Here is a 13,581-nt window from a genome sequence, read left to right as displayed (position 1 = left end):
TCGGCCATCGTTGGCACATCAAATTATTGCTCAAAATTATGCATCTGGCTAACCCAGTGATAAAGCTTAACTGAAGAAGATGAGGAGCATCCAGGGCAGACTGTGTAGACAGTACTCAGTGTAGACACTTGGGAATCTGTGTAGCCCTGAGAGTTATGTGTAAGTGCAAGGCCATTCTGGGTTTAATTTAGAGAAGATGGAGATTAGAGGATTGGGGCTGGGGTCCAGGCCCAGTGGTGGGTCCCTTTCTACTCAACCAGCTCATAAAACATCATTAAGATCAGTGGTTGAGTCTTGATTTGGATTCATACTAACTGCCACATAACCTGAGCAAGTTACTTAATGCCTCTGATCCTCCTGGGTCTTTTTTTCCCCTCTAAAAATGGAAACAGTCATTTCTACTACTTCTATTTACTGATAGGATTAAATAAAATAATGTAACTCACTGTGTGCTATATTTGGCACATAGTAAATATTTTACACGTGGTAGATATTATTCCTCCTTTGTTGCTTCCAAGATTTTAGGAATAAGGCAACATGTCCATAGAATTACAAAATAAGGCAGGAATTTAGGGGGGAATTAAGCATGGGTAATGGGATTGCTATAAGAAAGTGAGAAATGCTTTCTTTTTTTTTTTTTTTTTTTTTTTTATAAATTAATTTTTATTGGTGTTCAATTTACCAACATACAGAATAACACCCAGTGCTCATCCCGTCAAGTGTCCCCCTCCGTGCCCGTCACCCATTCACCCCCACCCCCCGCCCTCCTCCCCTTCCACCACCCCTAGTTCATTTCCCAGAGTTAGAAGTCTTTATGTTCTGTGTCCCTTTCTGATATCTCCCACACATTTCTTCTCCCTTCCCTTATATTCCCCTTCACTATTATTCATATTCCCCAAATAAGTGAGAACATACACTGTTTGTCCTTCTCCGATTGACTTACTTCACTCAGCATAATACCCTCCAGTTCCATCCACGTTGAAGCAAATGGTGGGTATTTGTTGTTTCTAATGGCTGAGTAATATTCCATTGTATACATAAACCACATCTTCTTTATCCATTCATCTTTCGATGGGCACCGAGGCTCCTTCCACAGTTTGGCTATTGTGGACATGGCTGCTAGAAACATCGGGGTGCAGGTGCCCCGGCGTTTCATTGCATCTGAATCTTCGGGGTAAATCCCTAACAGTGCAATTGCTGGGTCGTAGGGCAGGTCTATTTTTAATTCTTTGAGGAACCTCCACACAGTTTTCCAGAGTGGCTGCACCAGTTCACATTCCCACCAACAGTGTAAGAGGGTTCCCTTTTCTCCGCATCCTCTCCAACATTTGTTGTTTCCTGCCTTGTTAATTTTCCCCATTCTCACTGGTGTGAGGTGGTATCTCATTGTGGTTTTGATTTGTATTTCCCTGATGGCAAGTGATGCAGAGCATTTTCTCATGTGCATGTTGGCCATGTCTATGTCTTCCTCTGTGAGATTTCTCTTCATGTCTTTTGCCCATTTCATGATTGGATTGTTTGTTTCTTTGGTGTTGAGTTTAATAAGTTCTTTATAGATTTTGGAAACTAGCCCTTTATCTGATATGTTATTTGCAAATATCTTCTCCCATTCTGTAGGTTGTCTTTGAGTTTTGTTGACTGTATCCTTTGCTGTGCAAAAGCTTCTTATCTGGATGAAGTCCCAATAGTTCATTTTTGCTTTTGTTTCTTTTGCCTTCGTGGATGTATCTTGCAAGAAGTTACTGTGGCCAAGTTCAAAAAGGGTGTTGCCTGTGTTCTCCTCTAGGATTTTGATGGAGTCTTGTCTCACATTTAAATCTTTCATCCATTTTGAGTTTATCTTTGTGTATGGTGCAAGAGAGTGGTCTAGTTTCATTCTTCTGCATGTGGATGACCAATTTTCCCAGCACCATTTATTGAAGAGACTGTCTTTCTTCCAGTGGATAGTCTTTCCTCCTTTGTCGAATATTAGTTGACCATAAAGTTCAGGGTTCATTTCTGGATTCTCTATTCTGTTCCATTGGTCTATGTGTCTGTTTTTGTGCCAGTACCACACTGTCTTGATGACCACAGCTTTGTAGTACAACCTGAAATCTGGCATTGTGATGCCCCCAGCTATGGTTTTCTTTTTTAAAATTCCCCTGGCTATTCGGGGTCTTTTCTGATTCCACACAAATCTTAAAATAATTTGTTCTAAGTCTCTGAAAAAAGTCCATGGTATTTTGATAGGGATTGCATTGAACGTGTAAATTGCCCTGAGAAATGCTTTCATAGTGGTTTGTAGCCTTTGGGATCCTCACAAAACAAACCCTCAGCTCGGTAGTGGTGTCACCTCTCCCAGTACGGACATTGCACTGGTGGAGGTTCTACTGTAGAAGGAGGCTGAGCCCGGCTCCTGAAGATTTGACTAGACCTCAGCACACCAGACCTCATGGCAATTATGATGATAAAGTCGTGCCTTTCTGTGTGAGACAGGAATATGATCAGGGCTCACCCCCTATGCGAAGGGTCTTCTATTTGTCCCCTGACTAACAGGCATCTCAGAATAGCACAGCCTCTAAAGATCCAGCTCATTTTTTTTTCCTGGGGAGAAAACAAAGCTTTTGAATCCCCACTGGTTCAGAAGGTGTTATGTACCAAATACGGGGAAATTTTGACAACTTGATTCTCTCACCCTTCTATCCCCCACTTGTTTCTCATCTGAAGTCATCGGAGTCCCGACAGGTCACCGGAATCCCCACAGGTACCTTGCATAGGGTCTGCCCTCAGGGACTAGTCTTTAATGTTTTTATTTGTTCAGGCCCAGCTGCTGTGCACAGAGCTGAGGTCTTTGAGACCTCTCACCTCCCCTTGGGCTGGGCTGCCTGACTTTTGGGAGATGGGGGGTAGAGGGGTTGAACAGTGTCATTATCTTCAGAGAGAAGGAGGGTTAAAGTCTAATGATCATTAGCATATCCTGTGCCAGCTGCTTCTTCTGTTACTTGTTCAATAATTCCCTTAATGTTTGGTCCTAATGGAGCAGATTATTGTTATTATTTTATTTCATCAAGATCACCTACTGCATAAAAACAAAGAGGAAAGGAGGAAAGGAACGTGGCCAAGAATAAGCACTGAGCATTATCCAGCTGGAGATATTTATTTATTGGCTTCATGCTTGGCTTGTGAAGCTTTGAAGGGCTGGTGTGCATAGCCCATGGAGGGAGCCTGTCTCACGCGGCTCTGCCCAGGGATTGCTGAGACAGCAACGTGGAGTGCTTTTGCTTCTCCATGGACCCTTTTATCTCCACCTGTCTGTCGTGCACAGTGCATACATTTGTGCACGTGCACGCACACACATGCACAAGCACGAGTTACATGTGGGGCCAACCTCTTGACCGTAACACTGATTCGGGATCCCATCTGAAATGTCTGCCTAGGCAGCATCACCTCTTAGACCGCTCCACCTACCTCTCGCATGATGGGAGGACCTCAGCTTTGCCTGGTAGACTGACTGCTCCTGGCACTCCCACTCTGCAGAGATCTAGGCAAGTCTTTGGAATTTTGGGATCCATTAGGGTAGCCTTGGACAGGGAAAACCCCGCCCACAGCAAGCTGCTTCTGTCCCCCTCCTTCTTCACCCAGATGCACCAGCCTTGGCATTTTCATTAAGGCAAACAATAGGCGCCTGAAGCCGCTGAGAATCAGAGAGCTCTGAGCTCCTTATGAACAAATGCACTCTCTCTTTTCTTTGGGACAGCAAAGTCAAGGTTCTGAGGCAAGAAAAACTCCTAAGAACCAAAAAGGCAGCTCTATAAAAAGAGCCTGAAAGAGGACAACTTGAAATAGCCCAGGCCGGCTCCAGCATGCCAGCCTCCAGCCACTCTCCCTGGAGGGCTTCAGGCTCTCATTAATGAAACTCCTGAAGGCTCATAAAGAAATTGGAGACAAAGTTCCTGGATGAAAGACGAAAGATGGTGATCAAACTTCACAGAATTAAAACTTTTAGAGGTGGGAAAAACCAAAAAATTTAAAAAGCCGTGAAGTCGAATCTCCTCCTGCAGGGAACTTCGTATACCTAGCATCTTCAGGTGGGAAGGGCCTTCAGATGCGAACCTGCCAAATCTAGAAAGTTCTCAGTCTGAGAGAGTTTATCTCTTGTCTATGAAAGGCTGTCTTTGCCCCCTAAAGTGGCATTTTAATGAGAGAAGATCTTGGGCAGCATCTTACTTCTTCCCTGAGCTTTGGGAAACATGGGGAAGGTGTCTCAAAGTATCTCATGGTGGCAGGCTGACATGGTATCATACCCCAACGAGAGGCTGACAAGGCAGGCCAGGCAGGTCTGTCCCCTGCCAGTGGGATGTGCAATTCACGTCAGAAGCCCCAGAGGACATATTGAGGCCTCTTAATTAACGTGGTGGCCCGTGGCAACTGGAAAGCATTTCCACACGATTAAAGACTTCAGAAAACCCCCAAGGGGAGGTAATGTTCCTAATAATTTATAAATTGAACTCACTACTTAATATGCTTAACATGTTTCTCTTGTCTTCCATTTGGGAAGGAGATGGCCAGGGGATAATGGATTTCTATTTGCCATACACCACAGAAAGGAAGACGCATCAGAAGAGCACACCAAGGGGCTTTCTCTTCTAGTTTCAGTGACTCCTTCTGGCAGTAAAGGGATCCTCAAGGTCAAGAACATGTTACCAAAATTTTGATGACATTACCTCATTTCAAAGACCTTATTTTGCCTGTGGAACTCCCCACCAGAGACTCCACTGGCTATGTAGCATCGATACCCTGCCTCTGAAGGATCAGCTCCATTACTTCCTCAGGCTGGAGTTACTGGCTTCACTGTGCAGGAAGAGCTCAGACCATTCTCTCCACCAGTAGCTTACCAGTTTAGAGCTGTTTCCACTTTGACAGGGATCAGTGTTAACAATCAGAAAATTTTCAAGTTGGAAGAGTTAGTTCATTTCTTTCAGTCACTTCATTTGCTCGATGAAAGCCTGGGGAAGGTTTGATCAAGTTAACCAACTTGAGAGGTGCCAGGGTGGCTCAGCAGGTGAAAGTGTCAGCCTTTAGCTCAGATCATGATCTCAGGGTCTTGGGATCGAGCCCTGAGTCAGGCTCCCTGCTCAGTGGGAAGTCTGCTTGTCCCTCTCCTTCTGCCCCTCTCTCCACTCTGCTTGGGTGTGCATGCACACATGCGCTTTCTCTCTCTCTCTCTCTTTGTCTCTCTCTCTCTCTGTATCTCTCAAATAAATAAATAAAATCTTTTTTTTTAAATGTTATGCAACTTGCACAGAGTCTTTCTGCTTGTTAGCCCTGCTGTTTTACTGGTGACCTTCATGCTATTAGTAACTTAGGTCCCGTTTTCCTGGGCTCAGAAACCCAGGGTCAGACAAGATCTCGAAATGTTGTTTGTTTATCTCACCTGTTTTCTGCCCCTGGAACATTTGGATCTAGATTAGAGTGTGACCTGCAATGCCATGTGGGCTTGCACAGTTTTTCTCTTCTTGGTCTGTCTCCCTTGAAAGATAGTCAGAAATAAATGTAAGTGATCAGAGATAAATGTAAATGATCACTCTCCTATATGAAAGAGGGCCTTTGCCCCAGACCCTTGGGCATTGTTACTGGGCGAAAACAGGAGACATGGACCACCAAACGTGTCTTATTTCATTCTTATTTTCTAGCCACTATTTAATTCCTTGAGGAATATGATTTGAATTCAGTGTGTCCAGTTGCCTTGAGGGATAATTAATTATGTCTCAGACTCAGTCTTCTGGTTACTCCTAGGGTGAAATGAAGCTTTGAAATGTGAGCTGATTGATTGGCTGCAGTCCCTTGACAGATGGTAGCTGGAAACATAATCTCAGCTTTTCCATTTCTCTGCCAAGGGTTCACAAAACCCAGGTGACTCCCTAAACTTTGGTGACATTTGATAGAGTGAGATTCATGATTCTGGGATTTACTGATCATATGACACTGATATGGGATGAGAGAAGGCTTCCATGGCCTCTGAGGTATTCCCTAGAGTATCACCTCCAGTCCAAAATCTCTCTAGCTACGACAGTTTCTTCTGTTACGGGGAGGAATGACATTTCCAGCCCTTATGATCTGTTTTCATCTTCTTTTTGTGTGTGCATTTACCTTTAAAACCAAATTGTACAGATTATTTTCTCTAACTTGAATATAAAGTCCATGAGATCAGGGACTATCCCTGTGTTACTCACTGCAGTATCTCCACCACAGGGATCACTAGAAAAATGCCTTACCAAAGTGAGTATATACTTGAATGACTGAGTAATGAATGAAATGAATGAGTAACGTAAGCAACTGTCTCGAATAAGCTTCGCAAGCACATCGAAGATGTCTATATTGAAATACATCCAAAGTTGACCTCTCCTCCCTCCCTCCCTCCCTCCCTCCCTCCCTCCCTCCCTTCCTTCCTTCTATAATTATTGAACACCTTTATGCCATGCACCATGCTTAGCCCTGGAGCTCTGTGGCTTTTATGAAGTCTGTAACCCAGTAGATGACATGGACAAGTAAATCAAAGGTAAAATAGTTGCAGTAAGAGTTATGTGGATGGTTCTGTGGGAAGTTCAGTGAACGGTTATGTCACTGAACTGACTTGGAAGGACAAGTAGGAGTTGGCTCAGGGAGGAAGGTGTGACCTAGACCCCAGATGAATACATAGGTCAGTCTGTGGTTAGTTTGCATGATTGGGATGAGCATAAAAGGGAGATCTACCTAGAACTTTCTGTCCCTGGGCAATCACCATCAGTGTTATATAAAAACATTATTATACACAGATTTCAAAATCTGCACATGATCTGACAAACTTCATACTCTCCTCTCAGGTAAGTGCTGAAAATGTCAATTTTGTAATAAAATAAAAGCTGATTTCATTTGTTTGATCTCTGTTAGAGCCAGTAGAAATGATTTATTGATTTTTTAAAGAAAAATATATGCTTAAATGCCACTTATTTTTGCATGCAACTTGTTAATGGATGTGGAGTTCTCGTATACCCTAAACGTGCTTCTAGTTGTAAAATGTTAAGTTTTGAGGAAAATCAATAGAATAATCAGAAAACTCAGGAAAAGATGAATATAGAACAAAACAATTGCATACCTTGCAGTAATTGTTTTTTGTTTTTTTTTTTTTTGGAATATTCAGAGTTTGCAATTTGTTACTTGTCATTTGGGTCCAGATGTACCTTAATGATTTTGTTTTGTTTTGTTTTGTTTTGAATGCCATAAAAATTGAAGCTAACACCCATAAATGAAGAACACCCTCTGAGTACCGCTCAGGTAATACAGAATTGCAAAGCCAGGAGTGCAAGTGTGAACTTCTGCGTGCTTTCTGTAAAGCCTTGTGTGCGGACGTTGCCGTTATGCTTGTCCGTGTGCTCATGCACACGCTCCGGCTGGAAGTCTGTCTGGAGTTGTATGCATGGAGGAAGTTAGTTCCTCCCATTAAACTTTATTCTGTCAGACAAGAAGATGTGTGCGGCTTGCCTTTCCCTTTATGACTTGGTTATCAGGAAGCTCCTAGCTCCTGGTTCAAGTGCTCTTTCCATTTCATCTGCCACCTCTTTGTTCCATTAGATTATTTGAAAGAAAAATCGTAGAGCCTCTCTGACTTAACTTGAAGCTGTGCAAGATTCTCTGTGGAAGTAGAGTGGTTAAAAATAATGCTAATATCACAACTGTGGTTTATCACAGGAATGCAAAAGCAATAGAATGTGAGCACTCGATTTCCAAGTCGTCGTTGTAGAAGGAAAGTTGTCAAGGCAAGACATCCATGCCTTCTCCTCGTATAGTGGAGCGTCTCTCCCTAGTCCTTCCTGTCTGGGACCTTCTTGCTGGACAGAGCAGATAAGCAGTTCAGAGGAATTTGTGTGGAGTGATCTTACAAATTATTATTATATTATTATTATTACAAAATGTTATCATTAAATTATATTACATGTTAATATCATGTAACATCATTATGTGATTACTTATGTAATAGTCCACAATTAGTAAATCATCACCAAGCGTTGTGACATCTGCCACCAGTTTGGATTATAGAAGCACATCCCAATTTGAGTACCCGAGAATCATCCTTTTTCCTATGCCTATGCTGAGCTTCGCCTAGTGGCTGGCACTCATTCCTAGTAACTGATTAAGAGAAACCTAAGGTCATTGGGAGTCACTGACTCTAAGCAGGGGAAACACTTTGATAAAGTGAGGTTAGATATACTAAATACACTGGTTTAGCCAATCGAAAACTTGTGTTCTAGATCCCCATAAGTTGTTATTTTAATATGTATATTAAATATATATGGGGACACCTGGGGGGCTCAGCGGTTGAGCTTCTGCCTTTGGCTCAGGGCGTGATCCCAGAGTCCCAGGATCAAGTCCCACATCAGGTTTCCTGCATGGAGCCTGCTTCTGCCTATGTCTCTGCCTCTTTCTCTCTCTCTCTCTCTCTCTCTCTCTCTCTCTCTCCCCTCTGTGTCTCTCATGAATAAATAAATAAAATCTTTAAAGAAAAATAAATATATGTACATATTTGTATATATGTACATATATACAATATTGTGTGTATATGTGTACATATATACAATGGTTTAACCAATTGAAAACTTGTGTTTTAGCTCCCATAAGTTATTTTAATATATATATTAAATATATATGTACATGTATGTATATAGGTACACATATGCAATATATACAATATTGTGTGTATATGTACATATATACAATATATGTGTGTGTGTATATATATGTGTATATATATATATATATATATATATATATATATATATATAAAATATTCCTAATGGAGTGTGTAGGGCCAGACAATGGTAAAGGGAATTTTAGATGAACCTAACAGAGTAGTGCCATGAAGAGGATCATGTCTAGAACCACTTTGGCACTATCTACTTTTGTAGTTTCTCTTGGTCTTAATTTCTTCATCAGGAGATGTGGGGGGCCGAACCTAGAGATTTTCAATGGGTCTCACAGTTGAAAGAGAAAACAAATTTCTTAGTGGAAATTTAACTAAATTGAGATCTAATGGTATCCTCCAGGCATGTAATGATGTGTGATGCGCGTTGTCTTATTTTAGCACAGAGACCTTGAAACATGAGTGTTGTCTTTCCACTACCAATTAATCTTGGCTTCGGACACTTAGTGGGTGCTCAGTGAAAGGTCCTTTGTTTATGATGGTGCCTCTTTTGACTCACCATCAGCTAGATGTGCACTTTAAACAGTTTCTGTTTTTCCTTTGAGAAGTGGGGATAGACCTAAGTGGGCTCATCCACACACACACACACACACACACACACACACACACCCCGCATGGTACCCACTGGAGATTTATGAGATACAGCGCTCTCATGGGTGAGCCAGCACCAGGTGGGTTAGGTGAGCCTAACCACCAGGCTTAGGAATGCCCCTGCCATGGGGGCATTATGTTCCCACTGTGGAACTACTGTTGCTATGCTGTGTGTCCTCCAACAAGTTACTTAACCTCTGTGCCTTAGCCTTTTCAAATATAACATGAGGAAAGAGTTGACCCTACCTGGCGGAGTTAGAAGTGAGGGGCAGTGAGAACACGTGTCTGATACATAGTAACAGCCCCATACTGGACAGCTGTTCTTGCTTTACTGCTGCTTCATACAGGGAATGAGCCTTCAGCCTGCATCCTGTCATAACCCTGTTGTGATCATCTGAAAGCAGAAATTGAGGGGAAGCCTGGAGGGGCCCCTGAATACCTCTGTGTGAGCTGAAAGTTGGTGTTTCAGCTGTTCCTCAGAGATTGATGTTTATACTGCTCTTATAGCTCTTTAGGGAATAAAATTACCTCTCGCTTTCACTAGCCTAATTCAATGTCTGACAACTTCTCTCACTCGGGAAGTTATTCTTTCTGTGTGGCTTAATTGCCTATTGTTGCAGTTTCAATTTGGGGTGAAGGAAAGGATGGCGAGTCTGACTCTGAGATAAAGGGCCTGCCGAAAAACTACTGGGTTGGACTCCTGCATGGGCTCTGAGCAAACTGGTGCCCGGCTGGGCTAGGCTCAGCTGCAACACTGGAGGTTGGGGGTTGGGGGGGAGGCGAGGCGCATCTGCAGGGCTGCGTGGAGGGACAATGGGCTGCCTGGAGGGTTGCAGCCAGCCAGAACCTGGAATACTTGCCCCTGCACGCCCATCCATGCTGCAACCGAGGCTTCACATTTACGCTTTCTGTATATTTGCATGAGAGACTTCACCAGGAGAAAGGGTTCCACAAATAAAAGAAAAATCTGAAAAACCTGGAGGCCAATGGAGGCCCCAAAAATGCCACCTGACATGACCTGTCATTTGGCAACTGACTGTTGCTTCTTGTCTCCGCTGCTCTGTGCCTGTTGAAAGCAGCAACATTGTATGTGTGTGTGCTCATGCTGCTTTGCTCACAGTGATGGTGGGGAAGGGAAGGTAAATGGGAAGGATTATCGGGAGAGCAGCTTTATATAAATTCAAGATATAATTATCACAAGACTGGAAAAAAGCCCCTGTTCATGTGCTGGAAGGAATAATCTTGACCAAGCCTTGTGTGGGTGGGTCCCCTGGGAATTAAGAGGGGGTTTTCATCTCTAGCCTATATGATGGGGTGGCAGTGAAGCTCAAGTTGAGAGCAGAACCACTTGACAGACCCCCCACCTAATGAAATAGGTTTGGGGGGTATTGACCAAAATACGGAGAATGAATACAGATCGCGCCCTGGAAGATTTATGCTCGCTGGGCGGCTGTGGAGCTACGGGCGTGCCAGGCCTTCCCTCTAAACCCTGCTGCCATGGTTGTCAAGGTGAGGTACTCAATGTCACTGAGCATGACATCCTGCCTCTGCTAGACAACTGAGTGGAGTTCTGACATTTAGGGAATGGCCTGGGAGCATGAGAAGGTTCAGAAGGAAATTCCTTTGCCAGTCTGACTCCAGGACATGGGTCTCAATCTCTCCCTCAAGCAAGAACGGGAGATCACTCAGGACTGTGAGTGGGAATAAGCTGTCCCTGAAAGCCACAGTGATCCAGAAAGTCATGTTCAAATGGTTAGGGTCCTCCATACACTTGCCTGTAAATCCCTAATGGACATAAACTTCTCTCTGGATTGATTGAGGGTCTTCTCCTACCATGATGGAGACATTTAAGGTCAGGCCGAGGACATTCCTGATTCCATGTGACACACTCCATTAGCCACTGTGCATGGTTCCCTAACTTAGCCTTTACCACCACTTTTCCAGGCTAAGCGGCATGTTCTGCATTATACAGATTAGGAATCTGAGGTTTCAAATTTGGAGGACTTGCTGATCATTGATGTAGCCAGAGTTAGAATCTATACGTGGCTGATTTTAAGATGTGAGACAGGAAGAAACTAAATGCCATTCTGCTGCTAAAACTTGGCTGGGAACCAGCTTTATGTGTAACAGATTGGCCTTAACAAACTAACCCTCTCCCCTGTTTCTACAACTGAAATCACACACACACACATACACACAGACTTGCCTTTCAAATTGTTTGCTAAGCCAAAAGCAACTGTGGATCACTTAAATGATGCACTGGTCATCCCAGTTCCATTTTTCTCCATTTTCCTTAAACACCCATCACCGCAGACTGTCCCTTTGCTGCTGAGTGATGCTTGATCTCAGTGCTTACTGCACCTGAATGAATGAATGAGTGAGTGAGTGAGTGATGGATAATAGGGGGGAGGGGCGATGCCTCTTTGTGGGATGAGCTCACCCATCTTCCTGCATCTGTCTGTTGTCCTCTCTTCCAGGGTGGCATGATTGCTCTCCTGCTGTCCATCTTGTGCCTGGTCATGATCCTGTACACTCGCCGGCGCTGGTGCAAGCGCCGCCGGGTCCCCCAGCCCCAGAAGAGTGCCAGTGCTGAGGCAGCCAATGAGATTCACTACATTCCCTCTGTGCTGATCGGCGGGCATGGACGGGAGAGTTTGCGCAATGCCCGCGTGCAAGGCCACAACTCCAGTGGCACCCTGAGCATCCGGGAGACCCCCATCCTGGACGGCTATGAGTACGACATCACGGACCTGCGCCACCACCTGCAGAGGGAGTGCATGAATGGAGGGGAGGACTTTGCCAGCCAGGTCACCCGCACCCTGGACTCCCTGCAGGGCTGCAACGAGAAGGCAGGGATGGACCTCACCCCAGGTGGGCAAGTCAGTCCTGCTCTTGGGGAACTAGGGAGGGAGTAGAGACTGGCTAATCTTGGGGCTGGTTATCATGCATAATGGCATGTGCCTGTGCCCTTTCCCAGGTGGGCAAGAGGGTAGACTTTTCCCTGAGACAATGGGAGCTGTCTTCTAATAGGGAAAGTCAGAAGAACAAGTATATATTGAATCTCTCTCCACTTCCACTTTGCATTGGAAACAGAGATCCCACAGAAGAGTGGGACCTAAATTCTACATGTTCATGTAGCTTAATAAATAAAAGCAAGGCACTGAAAATGCCTAGATGAGTCATAAGACCCCATAAACACAATGGGTTTGATAGAGCCTTTTTCATATCTGATCGAGATATGGGGACTCCCAGGGAAATAAGCTGTCAAGAGATCAACATGTATGTATCACATTTTTGCATGTAGCATGTTTGCTTAGGAGATTTAATTATCCATTGAAGTGGAAGAGACAAAGATATCTGTTCTATTCTATGACTCTGGAGACTTCAGTCTGGGGTGGGAGTAGTTAGTTGTGTTGTCTTGCCCTTGCCTCTATGGTCTTTATACAGATCGTACTTCTTAAAAAAATATTAGGAATACAATCATGCTGTCTGACCTGATGCCTTGTATTTCTACAAGATGCTAGGTGGAAAAGACTTGGACCTAATCAGGGTGAACCAAATCAGGGTGAACAAAATGTGGAGAGGAAACGACTACACTTTCCTTTTACCGTGCCCCCCACCCCCGTCTGTCTCTGAAACTTCCATGAATCAGCAACTCCTCATAGATAAAACCCCAAGACAGTGATTCCTCAAAAACCTGCTCACTTATCTTTAAAGAAGGCATTTTTCATACTGGATATTGCATATAGACTCCCAGTGGGGCTTGAAAAGAGGGAAATCACATCATGGAAGTCTCCATTCTGGGGCACCTGGGTGGCTTAGTCGCTTGAGCATCTGACTCTTGGGTTTTTTTTTTTTTTTAATTTTTTTTTTTTTTATTTACAATAGTCATACAGAGAGAGAGAGGCAGAGACACAGGCAGAGGGAGAAGCAGGCTCCATGCACCGGGAGCCTGACGTGGGATTCGATCCCGGGTCTCCAGGATCGCGCCCTGGGCCAAAGGCAGGCGCCAAACCGCTGCGCCACCCAGGGATCCCCTGACTCTTGGGTTTTGACTCAGATCTTGATTACTAGATCAAGTCCTACATCTGGCCACGCTCAGCAGGGAGTCTGCTTGACAGTTCTCTCCTTCTGCCTCTCCCCCTCAAGTAAATAAATACATCTTATAAAAAAGAAGTGTCCATTCTGCTTGGTATCTAGAAGAGATCCTAAATGAATAGCCACTTCTTAACAAGATTTAAAGTCTGGGAACTCCTTGAGGATAGGAGACGTGT

At 44.0% G+C, this 13,581-nt stretch overlaps 1 protein-coding gene across 1 annotated transcript in view; it reads left to right on the top strand.

The window, feature by feature from the left end:
- ASTN1 (astrotactin 1) overlaps window positions 1–13,581 on the top strand; it is a 300,455-nt gene that overhangs the window by 128,669 nt on the left and 158,205 nt on the right. The window contains exon 3 of the mRNA XM_055319541.1: window positions 11,785–12,178. Coding sequence (XP_055175516.1) covers window positions 11,785–12,178 — 394 coding nt within the window. The remainder of the gene's footprint in view (window positions 1–11,784; window positions 12,179–13,581) is intronic.

The sequence above is a fragment of the Nyctereutes procyonoides genome, unplaced genomic scaffold (genome assembly GCF_905146905.1).
Source record: "Nyctereutes procyonoides isolate TBG_1078 unplaced genomic scaffold, NYPRO_anot_genome, whole genome shotgun sequence".
Taxonomy (NCBI): domain Eukaryota; kingdom Metazoa; phylum Chordata; class Mammalia; order Carnivora; family Canidae; genus Nyctereutes; species Nyctereutes procyonoides.
Note: the sequence above shows the minus strand (reverse complement) of the source record. Positions and strands in the feature narration are given on the sequence as shown.